The 23,797-nt window shown below is 40.9% G+C and overlaps 1 protein-coding gene across 3 annotated transcripts in view; it reads right to left on the reverse strand.

Annotated features, from left to right (window-relative positions):
- GLRA2 (glycine receptor alpha 2) overlaps nucleotides 1-22,663 on the reverse strand; it is a 128,648-nt gene extending 105,985 nt beyond the window's left edge. For 2 of the 3 annotated variants that reach the window (XM_009476273.2, XM_087757036.1), the window contains exons 1-3: nucleotides 22,320-22,663; nucleotides 20,029-20,162; nucleotides 1,001-1,068 (exon numbers count right to left, since the gene is read on the reverse strand). In XM_009476273.2, coding sequence (XP_009474548.1) covers nucleotides 1,001-1,068; nucleotides 20,029-20,162; nucleotides 22,320-22,387 — 270 coding nt within the window. In that variant the 5' untranslated portion in view covers nucleotides 22,388-22,663. Of the gene's footprint in view, nucleotides 1-836; nucleotides 905-1,000; nucleotides 1,069-20,028; nucleotides 20,163-22,319 lie in introns of all 3 variants that reach the window. The other variant, XM_009476274.2, reaches the window with a different exon arrangement.
- Nucleotides 22,664-23,797: the final 1,134 nt, after the last annotated feature.

The raw sequence follows: 23,797 nt of genomic DNA on the forward strand, positions 1-23,797 counted from the left end.
CAGGTATTGAAAAAAAAAGAAAATTCACTTCCAGACTAAAAAAGAAAAAAGTTGGACTAAAATTTTTATTTCCATTTTTTTAGATTGACTTTGTTAATCCTAAATTTTGGCAAATTTTAGAAGAAATATCTCATCTTGAACTGGAAAATTGAACTATTTATTTTTATATATATGAAAATTAAAACTATGACATTTTCATTTTGGCCTTGTTTATTGACTGATAGCATTCTTTGAATTCAATCAAAATACACATATTTGTCAGCTGGGATCCCATTATTTCCTACTACCAATTTAACCCTCAAAATACCCAATTCTCCTTACAGCTATATGTTTTAGTCGTGTGACTCAAGTTATGCATTCACTTCAGTTACTGATGTGGCTGCAATTCACAGAGATTTAGCTAAGTTAAACAAGACCGTTCTGGTAGCTCCGTCAGCATGGTCTGCAGCAGCAGATAATTCAGCATGTGGTGTAAGACCCACTGAAAATATGGAGTACTTGGCAGGGAGCCCCACAGCTGAGCTCCAACCATTCCTCTGCCTCTTCAGCGCCAATAAAACCTGAGAAAGCTGGTTTGCTCACACCTATATTTGCTGCCATCACAGTCACTACAGACTACGGCGCAGTCACTACATATGTATGTTTAGACTTGGTAGTTGAGTTTAATAATTTATGTATCTCCTTATATAGTTATTTTACATTTATTTTATTTTAATTCAGCTGGTAGGTTTTTAGTATCTTAATAACTTAGTAAATGTCCCCACGTCCTGAGCATCTCTATTCTACATCACATCCCACTCCTTCACAAGATGGCTTCAATGACCAGTCCCACTCACCATTGTAGTTTCTGCTATTGAACCAAAGCTGTTGATAAATATGTTGCAGGTAACATTTACAGGAGGACCTGCAAGTTGAACAATAAATAGAAAAATTGACAGGTTGTGTTCATGACATATATTAAGTATTGTTGTTCTCTTGCCAATGGCATCATAGCACTTACCATTGTGGTTTCTGTGACTGATCCAAAACTGTTGATAAAAATATTGCAAGTAACGTTTACTGGAGGACCTGTGGAATGCAATAAAAATGTTGCAATATATATTGAAACAAAAGTACAGATCCCTCAGCCTCCGTACAATCTGGTACAGATGTGGCTGAAAACAAGTAGAAAGTGAGTTTTCCCAAAGAGATCACGTAAATATCGATCAAAAGAAAAACATTATCAACACTAATTTAATTAACCTAGTTTCACTGGAAGTTGTTATATAAATACACAGAACTACATCCTTGCATTTAAGGATTTATGAGAAGAGTTGAGTGAGGGCATGAATATAACAGTTTTTTCTTTATCCACCGTACCAGTGCAGAATATCCTTTGCATTGCAACCACTCCTCTCTCCCTTCCTTCTCAGACTTAAAATGAAAAGATTATCGCTCCATACCTATTCCACTCTGTATGCAAAGGCTTGCCACTGAAATTCCCAGCAAGGGCCACTTTTCACATTGACCCCAGTCCACTGAAAATGAACTTAGACAAGCAGCTCTTCGTGCACCTGATCTGGAGATGTCTGCCTTGGCATAAACAAATATTTTAGCAATATCTTTTCCAGCTTGACACAGCTTTCATTAAACAGCTATTTGTAATCTCTTCCCTCCCACCTCCTTTCCTGCTATTCAGCAGTCACTGATGTGTAGCAGAATGAATGGGGACTTAATATTTAATTAGTTATCTATTAGCTTCCTATTTTTTTAGGCATGATAAAATAAACAGGGCTTCTCAACTGAATCAAAAAGGATTAATGCTAAATGCCTGAATTTCAGTGGTACAAAAGTTGATACAAGCATTAAGTATCAAGTACTTTCTTCTCTTTTTTCTCATTATTATTTTTAATCACATAATTTTCCTTATATTAAAAAAAGTCAGTGCACAGAATATAAATACCTACATTTGTTTTCATATTTAGATCTGAAATTGCTTTACAAAAGATGAAAACATTATTACTTTCTTTTCTGAAAAATGGAAAGATAATGTGACCAGTTAAACCTAGTACACTACCAGCTACCTGAGTGCTAGACCACTCATGTTCAAGGAAACAAACATGTTGGTTTTGGGAAGAAAAACCACAACATTAATAAGTTTTGAAGCTGTTAAATTCCAATGAAGTGTGTTGTTCAACTAGTTATTGCAACAATTGTTTTTAAAAAAACACTTCCTTTTTACATTGTAAATGTGTTTTCACTTCCAACACCAAACTAAAACAAGCCAAATAATCTGCAATTCTCCCTGCATAGTATCATTTTTTTCCTTTTTACTTGATGATATTTCTACTAGCTGGGCAGCTTGACCAACATATTTCTCTACATCTAAACAAACAGAATCACTGAATCACTGAAGTTGGAAGAAACTTCTGGAGATCACCCAGTCACCTTAGTCCATCTAGTCCCAGAGCAGACTCAGCTAGAGCAGGTTGCTCAGGATCATGCCCTGTCAGGTTTTGAATATCTCCAGGGATGGAGACTCCACAGTGTCTCTGGGCAACATGTGCCAGTACTCAGTCACCCTTACAGCAAAAGGTTTTTCTTATGTGTAAGTGGAATGTCTTGTGTTTCAGTTTGTGCCTACTGCCTCTTGTCCTGTAACTAGGCACCACTGAGAAGAATCTGGCTCCATCTATCCCCCACCAGTTATTTATGCACATGGATAAGATCCCCCCGAACCTCCTCTACTTCAGGCTGAGAGGCTGCAACAATTTCAGCCTCTTCTTGTATGACAGATCCTCCAGTCCTTTAAGTACCTTCATGACCCTTTGCTGGGCCATGTCTCTCTCATACTGGGGAGTCCAGAGTTGGACCCAGCACTCCAGATGTGTCTCACCAGTGCTGAGAAGAGCTAAGGATTCCCCCCCTCAACCTGCTGGCAATGCTCTGCCTAATCCAGCCCAGGAGGCTATTGGCCTTCTTTGCTGCAAGGGCACGTTGCTGGCTCATGTGCCACTTGATGCCCACCAGGACCCCCATGGCCTTTTCTGCAAAGCTGCATTCCAGATGGCCATCTTCCAGATTGTTCCTCCCCGGGTGCAGGACTGTATTTCCCCTTGCTGAACATTGTGAGGCTCCTGTTGGCCCATTTCTGCAGCCTATTCAGGTCCCTCTGAATGGCAGTACAACCCTCTGGGGCACCAACCATTCCTCCCAGTCTTGTATCTCCTGCAGACCTCTTGAAGGTACACTCTGTCCCATCATCCAGGTAATTAATGAAGATGTTAAACAATATAGACTGGGGTATAGACCCCACCAGTAGTGACTGGTCTCCAGCTGGACTTCGTGCTGCTGATCACAACCCTTTGAGCAATGCAATTCAGCCAGTTTTCCATGTACCTCACTGTCCATTTAGATAGTCTGTTCCAATAGATTGTCTGTGAGGATGTTGTGACAGACAGTGTCAAAAGCCTTGCTAAAGTTGGGATAAACAACATCCACCGCTCTCCCCTCATCCATGAAGCCAGTCAAGTCATTGTAGAAGGCTATTAGCATGGTCAGGAATGATTTCCCCTTCATAAATCCATGCTGACTACCCCAAGTCATCTTCCTGGCCTTCATATCTGGACATAGCTTCAAGGAGGATTTGCTCCAGGCTTCAAGGTAAGGCTGGCCAGCCTATAGTTCCTGGATCCTCCTCCTCCTTGTCCTTCTTGAAGATAGGAGTGACTTTTTTTTTCCCATGATGAAGAGCCTCCTCCAGTCACCATGACCTTTCAAAGATAATTAAGAATGGCCTCATAATGCCATCAGCCAGCTCCCTCAGCACTTGTGGGTACTTCCTGTGTGGTCCCATGGACTTGCCTGTGTCTGGTTTGCCTAAATGCTCTGTAGCCTGATTCTTCTCCACCGAGTTTTCCTTGATATGGACTTTCCCACAGGTCTCCAGGGCATGGGATTCCTGAAGACCAGTCTTATCAGTAAAGACCGAGGTGAAGGAGGCATTGAGTGCCTTGGCATTTTGCCACGCTTTTTGTCAACTTTTCTTGATCTCATGGTGTTGTCTTGCAAAAGCTGCCATATGTAAGCACCACAGCTTTCAATTCTTGAGTCTCAGCAGAACCTAGTAAACATGCTTACCTATGTTAGGAAATACGCTACTGCACCACAGACTGCAGTTCAGATGTACACTAAGTAGGTACATGCTAGAGCACTGTATCTTACAACAAAGCAAATAGCCCTTCCATTTCTCTACTCAATTCTATGATGTCTTTTACTTGCCTTCTGCTGGTGGATGTGGAATAGTATAAGAACTCAGTAAACCTAAGTACTGCCAGCAAAACCAGTCACATTCTGTTCATCCTCAGAGTTTTCTGGAAAGAGCTTTATTGGTGAAATATCACCAATTTAATTCTTTTCTGACCATTTATATTTTTTTATGAACATCAAAAGTGTAATGCAAGATCTTCAGCCAAATAATAACAGAAGATACTTATCAGTAAATATGCGTAGGAAAAACAAACCAAATGAAGTACATAAGAAAAAGATAACTAACTGAGCACTGAAGTTTGCAGTGCTTTTATTCTTTTTTTATTGATTTTTTTTTCTGCTGTTGATATTATTGCAGTGCAGAGGGGGTGTATAGGTATTGTACATCTGAAAGAAGAAGTGCACTTTAAAGACGGCACACAACATCACTTTTTCCAATGAAACATTTCACACACGCCATTGTATAAGATTTTTCTAATCTAACAGTTCATTTAAAATGAAAGCAGTAAACTTCTATGAAGTATAGCCAAGGTTTGAGAACATAATCTAAAACTCTTCAAAGGCATTGGAAACATTTAATTTGATTTTACTGCCTAAAATCTAAAAAGAGTTGACATTACCTCTACAATATTAAGCAAAGTATACTTTATAATGAAATCCTTTTTTCCTCCCTCATTTTTCTTTTGTCACCTCCAATGCAACAAGGTAACAGTCCAGGTGCCTTTCAGGCACATTCAAAATAATCAAAATGATTTTCAAGTCATAAGGAAAATGTCTGTTTCTTGAAAGGACTCAGGCAAAAAAAAATCCCAAACCCAGAACAGGTAGCTAATGCTCAAATCCACCAGCAAGTAGATGTCTGGTATCATGACAAACAGCTAAAATACCGTTTCTGTTCCCTGCAGCTCCCTTCCCCCTGCTTCCCCAGGGGGGTTGTTGCTGCTGCTAGCCAGCCAATGGGACTCTCCAATACACTGCCTTTTTGAAAAGCCCTGACATTATAATGTCTCATACACCTCCCATTACTTTGGGGCACTCAGCTCTTACAGAAAGTCCTCAGCACTCATCTGCTCACCTTACCCACAAGAAACCCTGAAGATACCAAATATTCCCCTGAATTTGCTGTAGCATATTGCCTCATAGTTCCTGTACCAATGGTGGTTGTTACCTTGCCACCATCTGGCCAGAGAGTGAATCCTTTCCTTGTCAGCTGCCAGAGGGGGTGAATCTATCCCAATGCATGGGGGAGTCCCCACGTTGAGTGGTGAGTGCTGAAAGATGTACACTGAGCCCTGTCCAGCTGCTAACTGCAGATTTTGCTGACTAGTCTCCAGTATTGATCACACACAGCCCCAAAGCTTCCTTCATTTGGTAGGTTCTTGAGAAGATTTACTTGTATGCTTTCCCTGGAGATCATCCTAACTACAACTAATCATATCTGAATTCTCACGTCCATCTCAACTCTGCCTTTTTGGTGTATGGTTTCCAGGCTGCACGTGGCAGCCTTTTTTTCTTCATATTAATTTCAGCCATGTAACTAAAATGTCCTTAGTGGGAATATTATGATCATACAAGAGATTTAAAATGATACCCATGCACTTGCTAATTTTCTTTGATATGTGTATTTATTAAGGGATTTTGTAAGGCAAACTAAAATACAGCACACACACATAGAGAACTGTGGGCAAAGCAGAGAGATGTGGAAGCAAAAATGAGACATAATGAGGCAGAACCGCCTCATGGAATGACAGTGAAAATACTGGCAAGATATTTACAGATCTGTGAAGAATCTTGTGTCCTTCTCTACATGTAATATTTTTTGGTCCACCTTCTGACTTTGGTCCATGTGCCAGTGGAAGGAGTCTTTTCCCACCGTCTCGGATGGTTTATTTCATCGCATACAGAGGGGAGAAAGGTGAACTGAATTGCCCTTCTCCCCTAACCACATAGAGCAGGATAAGCATGAGGACTGTTTGAAACGACTAAAATCAATCCTGCCTGAGTGTAGGGATAGAGCAGGGATCCAGGAACAGGACCAAGGGGCGAAGTGAGGAGGCAGGGCCTGGGCATCCCCTCATCTGTGGAGCAGGAATTTCATGTCTGAGCTTAAATGAGGGAGGGGATCAAAATGCAGGTGAGGGCAGGACAAAGACCCACATGCTGGCCTGAGCACTGGTAACACAGACCCCAGGACAGTAGGGGAGGGTAGCAGAGCTTGCTGGAGTTGGTTTTTTAATTGCCAATTCTGGAGGCAGCTGGGGTTTTAGCAACCATTTCTCCTCCATCAAACTGAACAGCCTCCAATGCCCAGCAGAGTCCTCATGAGACCTAAAACAAAGTTACCCTCCATGGGGGTCTCTGCTTTTGCAGCTGCAGTACTACAAGTACCTGAATTAACACTTCAAGAGCTTGCCAATGCATCCCTTCATGGCCCTGCAGGCACATCCCTGTAAGTCAGACAGCAAGGCTGAACTACTGCTGGGACAGCTCAGCTGGCCATGGTCTTTAGGCAGGAGCAAGTTGTTTATCCTCCTAGCTTCCTCCCTGTTCAGAGGGAGGCAGGCAAAGTAAGGACTGGAGAAGTGCTATCAAAGGCAGGTCAGCCAATCTTGTGGCCAGGGACCTTGGATATTGGGCTGGGGAGAGAAAGGCAGCTTTGATGAACTAGGAAAGTTCCTCTGAGCCACGGGGATCCTGCAGCTACTCCAGAAGCAGTGCAGCTTGCACATGTGTTTTCAAGGATCTGTATAATGCATAGTCCAACCCCTGATGAGAAAATTCATATGATTTAACAAGTCTGCTTAAGGTTCTAGTAAGAAAGCAGGAGGTAGACCACAGGTTGTGGTGGTCTTTATTGCAAGTACCTAGATAAGCCTTCTCTCTTTCCCTAGCATTCTGCCTTTGGGCAAAACCAATGTTTTCCTCCATTTAAACATCATCACCTCATTAAAGCGTTAACAGCAAGGGAAATGTATCTGTCACAGGAGGCAAAATTAATGACACCAGAACAACATAGTTACCCTAAGGCTTACAAATTAAGGTGACATTTCTTGTTGGGGAGCAATGCCTTTCATTTATGAGGTTGTCTTTCTGTGGGATTTCTGTGGAGTGCATCACCCTGACTCCCTAAGTATAATCATGCCCAGTAAACAGAGAATTCCTTCTTCTTTAGAAGTATTCACCATAATCCAATGTATCACAGAAAATATTATGCTTATGTCACTTTTATTATTCATTGATGACAATTCTACTTACTACACAAGCAAACAAAAAAACTCTCCAAAAAAAAACCCACAAGGGCAGAGATCTCAGGAACCTCTGCAATACAGTAATTGTATGGTACTTTGCACTGATGCAATTTGCTGGAAAAATCAAGTAAAGACAAAACTGTTGTTCTGCTTCATTAATTTAAAACCAACATCCTCTGAAAGTTCATCTGTCGTATATAATAACGTAGCTTGCTGAGAATGTCATACCTCCTGGTGGGAACATGGCAACAGTTTTGGGTGCTTACTGTTGCATCTGAGACTCAGAATCATATTCTGTGATATCAATATATATTTACGATCAACAGAATAAGATTAAGAGCCATGAAGGCACTTACAGAGCCAGAGCAAGACCTGCAGAGATATTCAGGTGTCTAAATCCTTTTTAGGACTCTCATTCCCACTGATATCACGGAGCCCAAATGCTACCAAGTATCTGAGGAATATATCTGAGCAACGCCACTTGTGGCAATGGTATTTACAAACTGGAGGAGACACAACATGCCCTGCTCAAAGCAAGTGAGAGATAGAGGCAACACTGAATGGAATCAGCAGGAAAGCATTACAGACAGAGGAAAGTACAATTTTTCCTAGTTCCAGCTGCCTATTTCCAGAAGTGCACGTGCAGGTACGCATACAAATATAAATAAACAAAATGGCACCAAGAGAACACTTCTCTTACATCAAGATTTAAGCTGCGTGCCTTCACTTCGTTAACTTGAGAGAACATCTGAGCAAAAATACAGCCTTATGACATGACCTGGATATAAAAAGGGCATGTGACATTCCAAAATTGAAAGCTCTTCTTCAGCAAAATACCACTGAGCCCTCACAAGACAAATACTCCAGTGACTGTCAGATCCAGGTGATTACAGAATGAGTCATAGAATGAAAATGTCTCTGGAGTAAGCACAGCTAAAGCCATCTATATATATACATTGGCATAGTCTGAGGTCAGTGAGTAATCTATTTCTGAAGTGGTATGTGAGTTTTTAGCTGTGGGACTATTGCTGAATGTAACGGGAGTCATGCCGGTAAAATCCTATCAACGTTTCACGGAAGGAGAATCCCTGCTAAGATGCACCTTTTTGTGCCTTAAAGCACTTGTGAAAATTGTTGGATTGGCATGCTTCACATTCAGTGAATGCCTTTGTCCACAGACCCAGCTCTGGAAGAGGAAGGTAAGTCTCACACTACAAAACCTCTTCAGTTCTGCATTTGGCATTACAGGATAGTCCATACGACGTGATCATTCTTCCCTGCCTCTTTCTGCTGAGGCTGATAACAGAAACATATATTACTGTCAGCTCTGGGGTGCAGTGGGATATTTCCACATAGGTTATCTAATAGACACTGCACAAGAACAATTTTCAGGCACTATTTTACTTCACTCCTCAAACCAGGAGCTCAAAAATGAAAAGCTCTTTAAACAGTTGACATGCTCCTGATTTACCCAGCCAACCTGAGCTAGTCTACAAAGAATATATAGCCATAGCAGTCACAATGGATTGTATAAATGCACTGGAGCTGGCTTTCACATAGGTAGTTTGAGGGCTGCTACCGAAGTAGTCATGGCAGGCTGGAACTCACTGGAGGCCATTAACCTCAGGCATTATAGCTTGTGCTGAGCTCTGTATCATCTTGGTGTGGCACAGAGCACCTCTGAGCAAATTACTTGAAAGCTAACTCAGGTATTTCTACGCAAGCCTCAGTCACATTTGTGACTGAGTACAGCCGGTCCCAGAGCTAAAGCCTTCCAAGTGCAAATGAGTCTGTGGAAATAAATCTGAAAAACAGTGAATCAGAAATCTTACATCCAGGAACTTCCCATTGAAACTAGAAGCCTATAGTGCAAAGCTACTTAGTACTTATGTCAACTTGGAAAATATTCAAATGAATGTTTTAATTCTTCATATGTCCATCAAACTATGTTTTTTTCTCTGAGCTCTCTATTCTTCTTTCAAGTATTTCCATTCCAAGTCATGACAAGCACCTCACTGCAAGGCATCTCTTTCTGAAGTCTTCATTCCTCCAATGCAATAGAGCCATGGGTAGTACTTGGGGAAATTGAATTGTTTGCTTTTCTTATGACGTGAAAAGATCCATGCCCCTACTTCTTTTCTTATCACAAAACAGTGTTCACTGAAGTGAGCAAATGGAAAGGCAAAAGCTCTTGCCTCACTGGGAGCAGGTAGCAGACATGCTCCTCACACCCAATTCTGAGAAACTGCTCAGTTGTTTTGCATTAATGAAGACAGAGCTCTTCGTTGCTGATCAGCATGTGAATGGCATAATGTGTGCAGAGGCCTGGGACACTCCTGAATGTGGTTAAATAAAAGATGATATTACATCTCTAGTAATGAAATCTGCACTCCAGCATAGGGTCAGTCAAACTCCTCCTGGGTAATCTTATTTTTAATAAAGTTTTACGAAGTCAGCATAGCCAACTCATCTAATAGACCACATGGAACCACAAGATAAAAAAATGTTCACTGAGAAGAGAGGCAGGAGGGAAGATCTACTTAATGAAAAAAAAAGTATTAATAGTAATATTGAAATGTTGTCAACCAGACTAGGTTTCTATTTTCAGTCAGAATGAACTGCTTCATTCTGCTCGCATACTCACCTCAAAACATTTATTTAAAATAAAAAAAAATTGGTACTTTGTTCCTTTGTCTCTAAATATTTCTTACTTTGTTCCTTCTCTGTGATTCCTGTCTTGTGCTGCAGAAATTAATGGAAGCTCAATTGTAAGAGTCAATAGGTACAGTCTCAAATACAGGGCTTGGTCAATACCTCTCTCTATGGCCACAGAGAGGTCTCAGAATCAATTTTAATTCTTTTTTTTTTGTTCCTCTGAGCTTGGACCTTCACTTTATTTCACAATTCTGCCAGCTTTTCCTTTAATGTCTCCATAATGTTCCTTGCTTTACTGTCAGAAGGCATATGTAGGACTTGAAGAAAAAGAACAGTCTGGGTGACTAACATTGCTGAGCACACATTGATTTATGGGAATTATACACTAAATGATACATGGGACACAGATGAACAATGGGATTTAGACAAATGGGATGGGTCAACCATAGGCACAAATGACAACAGAAATGGTCAGAAGCTGGTACAGATGGCAATCTGCAGCTGGTCAGAGACACACAGACCCATATACTCACCGCATCTAGCACTAATAAAATAAAATTTTCCTTCTATTTTCAAACTCTTCAGCTACTGGGAACGTCCCATTTTTTACCTCCTTATAGTTCAACTCATTTCCATACAATCTGCGCAGAATATTACTTGGAAATTAATTCCTCCCTCCTGACTCTCAGCTTCAATGCTCCCATCAGCTGATCTGTTGCATGTTTAGCTCAGTCTCCTATGCCCTCCCCTTCATACATCCCCTCTCCCTTTGGGAACCTCCCATGTGGTCTCTCACATCCTGAATACCAAGAAGGATCTGTCTTTTAACTCCAAGACATCCTTAAGGCACTTCTTGGGTGTCTTCCACGAGCAATTTTTTCAGTCATCAGTTCTTCCTATGTATAAAATGGCTGGAAGAATGGGAGAGGGAATGAGAACTCTTCACCAGCCTAGAAAATAAGCATGTTATAAACTGACTGGCTTACTTACTTTATTGGTACCAAACCTGTGGTCTGACTGGCTTGCTTACTTACTTACTTTACTGGTACCAAACCACTTGTTGTAAGGAAACTATCAGCTCTTTGATGCAGGATGCTCACTGCACTGCTGAGAGGAGCATCATATGGCTTTCACATAGGCTCAGAGCTCTGTTGACATAAAGCATGTTGCAGGGTCAAGGCATATGGTCTTTTTCTGGTTTCTACCACCAGTAGTCATGCTGAGTAGGAGTCTTCTACAAAGTCATCCAAATGAGACTATATCCACACTGAGGAGCTTACTGGCCTGAACTGAATCTATCCCTAATTATTTATAATTTTCATAAGTCAAAGTTTTTATTTCATTAAAAAAAAACAGTTAAAATCTGTTTTTAACAGATTGTGTGTGCTTCACCCCACACAAAACACACCTCAGAAGTGTGACAACACCAAAATTCTCAGGGGTATGGAGTCAAAAAGCTGGAAAATTATTCTCAGGAGTATAGAGCCAAAGAGCTGCAAAATTTTCCCAGATGCTTATTTTTGGGATGACTCCTTTAACCATACTGACCAAGGGCTTTTAGCACCTCAGACTGCTCCATCTGATCAGTTGTCACTGTATGGAAAGGAAAATTGCTGCAGTCTGAAACCCTTACGAGTGGCCACATCTAATTTGGCAGGGGAAGAGTAATTTGGCAGGGAAAGAGTATGTGCTGTGCTTATGCACAGGCGATAGGCTACTTTCACATCTGGTAAAAAAGAAGTTTTGACATACGCTTCTGGTTTGGCCCCATGCATGTGATCTGCATGCATCTCTTTAACAACTTTCAGTGTGAGAGTTTATAGCAGCATTCTGGCCAAAGTGTTACTGTTACTTTATTTATTATTTAGGACTAACTCTTTATTAGACAGTAAACAGCACAGGAAGAAAGAGCAGTCCTGACAAGACAGTTTTATAGCCTAAGACGAAGACATAAAGACAGCACACATTGGGAATGTAGTCATTAGAGGCAGCCTAACATAATGAGTATCGATCTGGTAAAATTTAATCCTAGGTTTTCCCTGACTAACTATTCGGGTTTAAGGAAAGCGTTTAGCGTCCTCTCATCTATATTTCCCCAAGTACAAAAACAAGGGAGATATAACACATAGACATGTTCCCAGGACAGAGGAAGAATGGTTTTGTTCATGCCACGTGTTTCAATTGAATATCAGTTACTATTCTTTAAGGAAACATGCCCACAATTCAGCTAGTCACATATCTGCCCATTGCTTCCATGTACTCCTGGGCTTTGGAGACATAGAAACACACAGGTAGGTGTTATTAGCGTTCAGAGGAGAGCATCGTACCACTACTGTGCTTCGCTGAACAGCCCACTGTTTGCTATAGCCAAAAAAATCTCAGCCCCATGACAAGTAGAAGCAGTTGCAGTGTCTGACACTTCAGTGAGTAACACCCAGGCCCTTGTGGAGGAACCCTAAGGGCCTCATACAGTCCACAGGCATAGCATGATGCTTCAGCACAGTGGGGCACCATTTGGTGAGACCAAATAATTCACAATAGGCTCTTCGGGGGCCCTCCTGAAACTCTGCTTCTCAGCAAGATTGAGGTACCTCACTCAGGATCCACATCTCAGAGCATTTTCCACAAAGTCAACACATACAACCTTCCTTTTAAAAAGCATTCAAGATTTTCAGTCTTTCTAAAATACAGCCAGCTTTGAGGCCCATAACAAAATGTTGAGACATTTCATGTAGAAAGAGTCCTTTCTAGGATCTTCTACACCTGCCTCAGATAGCAGTGCCTCATCAGAGAGCCTGGATTTAACTGAAGAGTAAGGTGGGTGCCAAGCGAGGCATCCTGGGGCAGTTCTGGGAAGACTCAGGAGCAGAACTGAGAGACTCTGAGGAGCTTTAAAATAAAACAGTAATGCACTGCCAGCTTTACACAGTAGGTGGATGGGGGATTTCCAGAAGGTTTTGTTTGTTTGTTTGTGGACTTATATTCCATCTAAATCTTGTTTTAAAAGCTTCCTTCTTTTATTGGCTCATGAAGCCTTTATGCTTCCTCTCTTCCCAACTGCTGACAGATAGCTGAAGCATAAGGAGTAATCAATGTGTCTTCATGCCCTTGCAATACCTGAGGACTGCTGGTAGTTGGCACAGCTCAGATAAGCCACTAGGCTGCTCTAATTTATCCCTTACAAGTAACTGAATGCTTGGTGAAAGTCACTTCTCTCTCATGAACTGCACTGCTCAGATCTTGCATGCTTTCCAGATTCACAGCCTTTACATTTCTGTAAATTCTTAATTTTAACCACGGACTTGGAGTTTATGACATTGGCTGGTCACTATTTATGCCAGACATTGTGTAACCTTCATCTTAGAGCTGCGTCAGACCCCATACGACCCTGTCTGCACCATTTTGGGTGGTCTTCTTTGCAGACTGTTAAAATCACTCATTTCTGTGAAAGACTGTGAAATGCATATTTGGACGCTGAACCATCAAACATACATTTTCTGATTACTTAATCAGAGATTTATATTCATATTTCCAGAGGGGAAAAAAAAAGATAATGAGTCTGTCTAATAAAACTGCACATTTCTGCTTTATGTATACACATTCTTAGTTACTACATCACCACACGTAATAGACTTGCAGTCTATAAATGTGTATATTTATAGCAAATTAAGTGTACATGTTTTTTTTATCTGTTCTATATATAAATTGCATGTTTTCTAAGACAGCCAAAACACAACAAGATGTTTAATGAGTGACCCTAAGGCATCGGTTTCAACTGTATAGAAAATTTAAATCTAAACATGACACTGGATGCAATGAAAACAATACAATTAAATTAGAACACAATCAGAACAATAGCATCTCCTGCTCTGATATCAAAGATCTTTGGCTCTGCTTTGACATCTGTTTTTCATAAATTCCCTTGGCAGTTTATGCAGCAGCAGACCAATAGACCATGACAACAGCCACATGCATTGATATCTCTTAATTAAATCCCTGGTTCTGAATAAAGGCAACACACCAACACGATATGGATCACTGTGGCTAACCTTTTAAATATAAAAGAAGACCAGGGACAGATCCTCAGCTCGGATGCCACACGGCACTGGTTGGCTTGTGCTTACACTGCTGCATGCTTGCAGCCTTTCCGACTTGCTTTGGAGGGAGCTGGTTGCAGGAAGCTCAGAAAGACATCCAGGGAACATGCAAACAGTTAAGCAGAGTAGATAATCAGGGGGGCTGCTTGAGCTTTCTGTCTGGACCCATGTGTCTGGAAGCCTAGACATAACCTAACTGGCCATCAAACTTCCCCAGTTTACTCATGTTCTGGGAGAGAACCTAAAATTAAATAAAGATAGGAAGAAGGACAAGCTCCATAGCCCTCTTTACCAGAAAATTTAAAAGAAACACAAATAAAAAGATCCTTGTGTAATTTTGGTAAAAAAGATTTCTGCATGAAAACGTGCATACCTAGGGCAGAGGCTGAACATCATTTCCTTAGCTACATTTTTGTAGTTGAAGAAAAATGAAAAAAAAAACAAAACCAAAAAAACCCAATACTCTGCGGGTAAGGATCCCCGTGCAGCATCTAACTGTGAAGTGAGATGCGTGCACACAGCTTCATCTGAAAGCGTCAAGTTTTGTGTTTCAAGGCAGAAAATAAACCAGAAGCATACCTCTCTAATAAGGGATTCTTGCACATCTCCAGCAAGTTATATTTAGGGAGTTCTATGACCTGGCCACATCCAAAAACTGGCCACATAGCCTCTCTCTTCCTACAATGAACCTTCAGCCCATGCCCTAGAATGGGAACGAACCGATAGCACGCACTTCCTTGCTACATGCTGTTGTGCATGAATGAGGTTTGAGTCTCTGTCGGCCATGGCCCTTTGAGACTCAAACTGTGTGGAAAACAGCCCAGTACAGGATACTCACTGCATCTGACTTCATGGCCAGTAGTTGTTCACAACTAAAGTCTGGCTTTGGGAAGGTTGTTAACCACTGGAGAACAAATCACTGCAGCCTCGCAGCCTATCTTAGTTATGCTTTTCAACTTTTATATGTATTTACAGGTTGTTTTCCCAAATCGTATTTATTGTTCTGTCATGTCTAGATTAAGGTTGACTTCTGCAGCCAGTGTCTCTTCTTAGCACGTACATAGAAGCTGCTTTTATTTATTAAGCCTGATGCCATTAATTTCACCCTTGAATGTCATTCAGTAGTTTTCATTCATGCTTTTTTAAGCATTTCATTACTGGTCAACTCAGGGGCCAAGTAAGTAAGCAATGGGCTTGAACATACGGGAAAAACTGACCCTTGCTGCCAAGGAGTTGAGTATTAAAGTACATAAGCCTTTTCCTGTAACAGTTGTTAAGCTAATTTTCAGTAAATTACTTAGTCCATGTGTTTATTATTCAGATATAAACCCACTGACTTGGCATGAAAATGACATTACACCGCTGTAATCACAGACTAATCTTTTACAACTACAGTCACTACACCCCCAAACTGCATCTCTCTAACAAGACTTCTCTGAGTTCAGAAACAACAGCTTTCGAGCAAGGTAATTCACAATGCATTGCACCATCCAGCAATGAAGGTAACATTGATGGGCACTGTTGCTACACACCTCCATGTAACTCCATAAAAATCAGAATATCCTTTAGCAAATAATGACTTAACGGGAAAGAATGCACTTAAAACATAGAATGAAATTCAATACAAAAGAAAATCACTATCATCTTCACTGTAAATGTTTTCCATACCAAAAGATAACATACTTCTGGAGCTCTTGGTGACAAACTCGCCTTCTCTCCAACCAGTGCATGACAGCCAGTTTACTAAAAGTATTTGGCATAAAGGACTTAGTAGTGCCTATAGATAAATAGTTTTCTCTAGCTGATCATATGTAGCTTATGTTTAGATTTTAAGTAGTTTAGAAGATGAAGGTGTGAAAAAGTGGAAATAATTTAGTAACCTCTGAAGGTCAACACCTCCTAGGAAATTTTAAATTCAAGCTGACTTTCCATTAGCCCCATGTCTCATGTTGTGATTAAGTTAGAGACTGATTCCTTGTATCATGGCATTGCACACAGTGCTCTTGAGGGAGCCTGAGCTGAGTATACACTAATCTAAGATACCACTTCACCATCCCTGTTTTTTACCAGCAAGAAAGCACATTCTTGGCTAGTTTTATAACACAGGCACCCTATGTTGCTATTTCTGGTTTTGCTGAGAAAAGAAAAGTGAGCGGTGGAGAAAGTACAAGACATCACTCTGATTTGTTGTTGGTGTGTTGGTGTGTTTTACCATTAGAAAAAATAACATTAATATTAATCAGGTTAAAAGTACATCATTCAGGCTTCACTTTTTATTATTTTACAGAAACCATGTTATATGATGTTATAATTGAAGAAGAGAGAGCAAGTCAACTCATAGGACCACTAGTGTATGTTTGCTGTCAACAGAAAGACTCTCAGGGACTTCAATTAGTATTAGATTGCAGTCTTCATATTTACATTTAGAAGTATTCCCCTCTGTACCCTTACACAAATTATTAGCCTATTCAAATTCAATAAAAGATAAGTGTAAGATGAAAAAGTATGCATTAAGTATCTGACAGATAGTGATTAAAGAAAGGCAATTTTGAGAGCTGTCACTCTGGCGCTTCTCTCTGGCTGTTCATCAGGGAGACAGTCTCCCTCAGTGCCTGGTCATTTTGTATCTGATCACTTGGTGTGTCAAGCAGAACCAGAAATCTGCTCCTCTGCTTTCAAATGATTGTATAAGACAGAAAGATACAAAAAAGAAAGGATCTTTTGGTATATGGTACTGCTGTAAAAAAAAAAAAAAAATCAAAACCCAAAAACCTGTTGTTGATGTCTAATATTTATATATTCACCTGTTGCTGAACCACAATCTTCCTTCTAATTCATAAGAGTAAGTTAGAGAAAAGCAGTAACTAATGATGAAATGCTTTATCTGGATAAAACACCTTGTTCCAGTAAGTAGCATTTTCCTCTCTCTTTAGAATGTGTAGCCTTTATTCCACAAATTAATCAAATAGCCACTGTTTTCCAGTTATTCAGACTAGTCATAAAAGTATATTTAATTATTGTATAACCGGTGGTATAAGATAAATGGGTTCTACTCAGTTGCCTTTCCATGAAATCGGACTTTTGTGATACTTTAAAATGCCTTTGGTGGACTAGGAGAAAGCTATGTAACTGGTCTAAAGCAGAAAAAGTTAGACAAATGCAGGAGTAGTGGCACAACTGTCTTGATCCACAATGTCTTTGTGAAACACAGGAAACAAATATTAACACCAGACTACATGCAAAGCCAGACAGCAGATCCCTAGTTTAAACTGTTGTTCCTCCAGACCTCTCTTATGCTTAAGAGCTCTTGCCTTAAAATATAAAGTGTTATAAATTGTGTTATAAATCATTCAACATTTCATAGATACATCCATTTATATGATTTAGAATTTCAGTATTTTACAATAGCCTATATCCCCCAAAAGATCTCAAACAGACTAATGAATGTTAGAAACTGAAACAATTTATATTATGGTCACAATAAAGACTCAGTACGAAAATATCTTTATAATACATAACTCCATGAAAGATAAATTTATTTTGACCTCCTTGCAGCTGTACTTCTTATTCTTTAAAAGGAAAAAATATGCAATATATAACAACAAGTATTTTCCATTTTTTAAAAAAGTTAACAAGACTTGGGCAACTAGAACATCGGTATGCATCATATTGACTAATAAAAATGGTTATCAGCTGACACGGTTTTGACTGGTGATGTGAAGTTCAAAACTGCTTGGCCTAACTCTCTAATTCTGAACTCTGAGATGCAAAATACCCTTCAAAGGAACATAGCAAGGAACAAGAAAACCATTCAGACCCCTCACCAGAAGACTGAGAGCTATGGGAGAGCTCAGAGATGTGAATTTATGAAAAAACGCTGAAGATCTGTTTATCAGTTCAAGCTGCTGCAAAGCACCATCCTGCTCTGGAAAGTGGCTTAATAAAAAAAGCAAAAATGAGAAATGGCAGATTCTTTGTCATTAAGGGTTCATCCGTGTCATCAGGCAGCAGCTTCACTTTGGGAACACAAACAAACCATGAGACTCGGAGGAGAGCGGTGTCTGTCAAACAGCTCAGCATGCACCATACAACGTCGTGCACACCATACATGCTCTACCTGCTTGAACATCAGGGGGGCAAAGCTGATGAATCTATCTCCTCTTGTATTTTTCATGAAATGGTTTTAGACACGTACTGGGGAACAATAAAGAGCTGTCTTTAAGTTGTACTATGTACAGGGACTGCTACTATTCCTGGTTGTATCTGAGCTACAAGAGATGAAGCAGAAGTCTTCTTTTAGTGTCACTCCCATCTGAAGAGCAGAAGTAAGTTCTTAATGATTGCTACCTTGCTCCATTCAGGCAATTTCCGCCTTCATTTGCATTCTCTAAAACTTCGCTGATACTCATGCAAACCCACAAAATGAATATGAGAGCCTAATGCAGTATTACTGCAAGCTAATGTGGACTCCAGTTCAGGAACTCAACAAGCACTTTGAAAACTATTCTGAAATTAAAACTTAAGACCTCCCTGACTAGAGTTTTTTTAACTTGTCATCTTTCAAACCCTTGGATCTGAAAGCTGTACTAGGTTCTTCCTCACTCAGGCATAGGAAGCAGTCAAAAAAGGCACTTTATTCCAAATCTTGTAATTTGCCCATGTGGTACAGAGAGAAGAAACTGATCTTTCATCTAAATTCAATTAAACACTTTTCTCATTGACATGCGAGCTTCTTCTTTCCTAACAGTTCATTCATTGACTAAGAAGCAATTGTTTTTTCCAGTCGTTATTAACTTTCACAGCAGTGCTAACAAGGCTTAATACAGGAAAACGTGCATTTTGGTGACCAAAGCCCATAGATATGAGTGTAAATGTACATTGGCATCAGATTTGTTAAGGAACGAAGCATTTTATCAGTTTTCAAAGTAGACCCATATTCTGAGCTTTAAATTGGCATAGAAAAGCCAGTTTTGGTGGAATTATAGGGCTCTCTAGAAATGCTAAATATTTGCAATGAAAACTCCTCTCCCAACTCCTTTCATTCAAAGCCACAAGACATTCTGTGCTCACTTCCATAGGGATTTACAGGACTACAGCAAGGAAAACTTGCTGTGAATAGTAATGGTGGCAAAAGAAGCCTTTGTACTGGAATGGTGGTGGTAACTCTCCACAAGTCAGTCTAAATTTTGGAAGAAAAGAGGGGAGTCATGGAAGTGACAAACAGAATATGGTTTTTATATTTTGTAGGGATCCTGAGAAATTGGTTCTTATCATTCAGTCAACATTCACAGGATAAAATCTGCTGTGTGCACACCTTAAGTCCTATCTCCCTACTCTGGGGAAGAAGGTTTTACTTTCTTCAAGTTGAAGAAAAGCATAGACCTATTCTTCAGACACTGCTACAAAGACAACAGCTCAGCATGGAAGCGTTAAAAATATTGTCTTCATGGCCTAAAAATTTCAGGGAAAAGTAATCTCAATGGCTTTTAATGTGGAAGCTGGAATCCTGTTTACTATGTGGAATTAGTAAAGTTTTCAGAAGCAACACCTGACAGCTAAACATTATTGTCATGTGAAAAGAGGGTTTTCAAGCTCTGGACCCTTATTACCTACACTGCTCTCCTAGTGCTCTCCATGGATCAACTAATCTCCGTGACACTGTCACACTGGAAAACTGAAGTTATTGAAAAGAGAATCAGAACCCAGAGGTAAAACCCTCAAACCTATAATTTGTCCAAAACATAATGGATTAATTAATCAGAAGTCTTAAAAAAACTTACCTTTAAAATTTGGTCTGATTCTAGCATCATACCCCGATGTCCTTCCCATCAATTTGTCCAAAAAATCTGAAGGAGACAGGGTCTGTGAGGGGGATTTTCCAGATCTTGAATCATGTTCTTTACAGAAAGTCGTCCTAAATAAATTATTAGCCACCATTAGCTAATATTTAGCTTGTATTGTATTCAAGTAATGGAGAAATTGTAGCACTAAATAAAACTGTCTCAATTCAGTGAATGTAGTAATTAATATTTTTATTAAAAAATATAGTCTATTTTTCATCTGAAAACTTTATTCTAGAAATAAAAATGAACTTAAGGTAGTATGCATGGTCACAATTTGTTATTCAGAAAAAAACTTCAGCCTTAAAAATGAATTTATTACAGCTTTAAGACTTCAGAAGATTCAATTTACTCTTCATCTTAACATGTAGAGCAATCTTACAGGGACTTTGATGTCCTATTTCATACCATTGCTTTAATTACATGTATGCTATTAAAAGTATATGTTAACACTGTTTTAAGATGGTCTTAAACTTCCAAACAATACCTGGCAATACGCACCAAGCAACACTGAAAAGTATTGATTTTGTTAATGTTGGGAAGGTTATAGGCACAAAAAATGTTTTTTACAGATGCTACCCAACAAAGATTTAAATCATGCTAGTGAATGTCTGGATTCTTCCCCAACATGGCAAAAAGGGTTCCAGAGTCAGTCACATCAGATCTTAGGGATTTTTACCAATGAACATCAAGTAATAAAATTTATCAGTATTATCACCAGCTGGTATTTATATGCAAGCCCTTGAAACACATCTCTGTTTTCAGGATTTAAGAGCAAACTTCTGGTACCATATAATGCATGAAAAACACTGTGTACATAGCATATCACATATTGCAAGCACATTAAATATCGCAGAGAAAGAGAATTTAAGAGTTCCCTATGGTTGTTCCCTAGGGAAAAAGAAACTAGAATGAAATGGTCATATTTGGTGTGTAGAGGCAGAGATTTCATCATAAAGCATTATCTTGATTCTGGAATAACGAATTTCATTGTATCTGTGTTTCAACATAATCTTTGAGCTATATTAAAAGTAATTCTATGACTGTGCCTTCTTAACCACTCTCTGTTTGAATATTTGCCCAAAGGGAACCACTCAGTTTCAAGAGTGTTTCATGGGGTTTTTTTGTGCATCTATATGCAAGTATAAAAAAATTAGATATACATGTGAGCATCTGAAATGAGAAACAAATATCAAATCCTTTATCCCTTTACAAAAGCACCAGAATTGTTAAAAGGCAAGGTGATAGTAAATTCTCGTGGTGTGATTCCCCGCGTTTTTTCATGTTCCATTTACAGGCGGCGGTTGCTTCTTTTTGCTTTTGTCAATGACATGGTACCATTACAAAATATCTTTATTTTTTAATACATAGTAGATGATATTCCCCACTTAAATATTAAAAACATTCAGTTAAGATAATAAAAACTGGAAAATTAATCCAGTACACTTATTTGGGATGTTCCTGTACAAATTACTTCTGTTTTCATTCAGAGCCCACTAGTTATGAGTTGCGTTGTGATCCCAGACTCACAAATATAAACACTATTTCACTCTGTCACTGTATATATACCTCATATAAAAACACTTTATATGTGTACATGTAGATACACAGCAGTGTACAGTATAACAACAAATCTCAGCTAAAATGATGTTTTGGTTAATGAGACTGACCTGTTTGCTTTGTACCGCAAAAAGTCAGTAGCTGAAGCAAAAGCTCATGAAATGTTAAAAAAAAAAAATCGAAACAACAATCATATGTACTGGTACTTTAAGTGAACACAATACTGGTCTGATCCAGGGTTTTCCAAAATCAGAGGACTGGTTCTCTAATTGCAAATAACTACATCCCTGACAAAACTGGTTCAGTCGTTTCCAAAGCTTGAAGAGGAGGGAACCAAAGCAACTTCCTAAACAACCTCTGGTGGGAGCAGAGAATTTGCATTTCGGAAGAACAACTGAAGAAAATGTTTTTAGCGATACTGATGCTCAGTGAAAAAACATGGTTTTGAATCATAGAAATGGAAAATAGATCACCCAAACTTGAGATTATTATTTTTTATGTTTGTTACCAAGCAACGAGTCTCCGAGTGTAAAAGGGATAGCCTATATAAAATGAACATGAAATACTCTCAAATATAACAAACAAACTAGGTTAATGTGACGTAGTATCTTTATAGTTATGATTTCCACAACGTTTTGACAAAAATCACCACATAGAGTCATATCACCTACCTGAAGTGGTTTGTCTCTAAGAAAAATGCAAACAAGGTTGTCAAAATTTTCACTAGCTGCCGGTTCATTCCTCCTGCTTTCTGTGATGGTTTGGAAAATATCCCAGAAACGATTCCAGAGAGATGCAGGGAAAAAGTAAGCTGGTGCTGCCTAGATTCCCAAATTCAGCAATAATTTAATTTTCTTGACAATCAGGAAGAGAAGGTCTGGATCTCTACAAACTGGGGGTAAAAAAGAAGTGCCAGTCCTTGGAATCATGGTCAGGTCAAGCCTAGGCTCATCTCCAGCAGCCAGCACAAAAGAGACAAAGCATCAGACCTGGTCGTTCCCCTGCCTCGCTTTTGGTGATGGGGCGGGGGGGGGGGGGGGGGGGGGGGGGGGAGAAAAAAAGGAAAGAAAAGAAAAAGAAAGAAAGAAAAAAAGGAAACGAAAAGAAGAGGACACCCGACTACCCGAGGAGCATCACGCAAAAGGGAACAGCGCTGAGAGCAGTTCTGTTGCCGGTATGTTTTATTCCCTTTGCGCTTTGAAAATTAGTATTTATGAACGGTGGTGGGGCTACTGGGTCGGTCTGCTTTTCCCCTCTTTGGGCAGGGAGGCGTCGGCGCTGCCGGGAAGGGAGGGAGGGAGGGAGGGAGGGAGGGAGGGAGGGAGGGAGGGCCGGAGCGGGCGGGGGCCGCGGGGAACCCCAGCGCCTGTGCTGGAATGAGACGGGCGGGAGCGCACGGCGCTAGAAATTCAGCGCTCGGACAGCTCCGCCAGCCCCACTGCGCATGCGCCCGGCGGCGGGGGGGGAGAGCGCGCCCGTGTCCCCGCGTGTGCGCGCCCGTGGGCTGTCCGCGGGGCTGCGTGAGGGGGTGTCTCCGTGGGCTGTGTTTGCGGGGGGGGGGGGGAAGGGGGTGTTTCTGCGCGGTGCGTTTGGGAGTGGGTGGGTCGCGGTGGGGGGGGTGTGCGACGTCTCGGTCGCGCCTGTGGTTGCGGGAGGCGGCTGCGTGGGGGTGCGTGGGGGCGCTGGGGGCGCTGCCCGCGCCGGGTGCCGGAGCCCGCCGCCAGGAACGGGAGCTGCCGCCGGCCGCCGCCGCCTCCCGCCGGGCTGGCGGGCAGGAGGGCGCCATGTCGCGCCCCTCAGGGAGGTGCGGTCTGCCCGCAGGTGTCTGTGGCGAGGCAGGGGGGAGGCCGCCCCTTCCTTGGTGGGGAGCGGGAGGAAGGAGGCCCCGCTGCCCCGTGGCGGGGGGCTGAGCGCGGAGAAGGATGGCCCCCGCCCCGGGAGCCGGCCCCTCTCGTGGGAGCTGCTCGGTAAAGACCCGAGTGGGTGTGAGGAGGCGGAAGGGGTGGTCTGTGGGGAGTTTGCGGAGAAGCCAAAGGTGGGGGAGATGGCGTAGTTCCCAGTGGTTACTTGGCTTTATTTCTCTTCTCTGTGCCGTAGGGAAGAAGATAATGAGAGGCAGCTTACTAGGGGATGTTTCCCTCTGCAGACC

This window comes from Nipponia nippon, unplaced genomic scaffold (assembly GCF_047370975.1).
Source record: "Nipponia nippon isolate SJK-2023a ecotype South Korea unplaced genomic scaffold, ASM4737097v1 scaffold_2, whole genome shotgun sequence".
NCBI lineage: Eukaryota > Metazoa > Chordata > Aves > Pelecaniformes > Threskiornithidae > Nipponia > Nipponia nippon.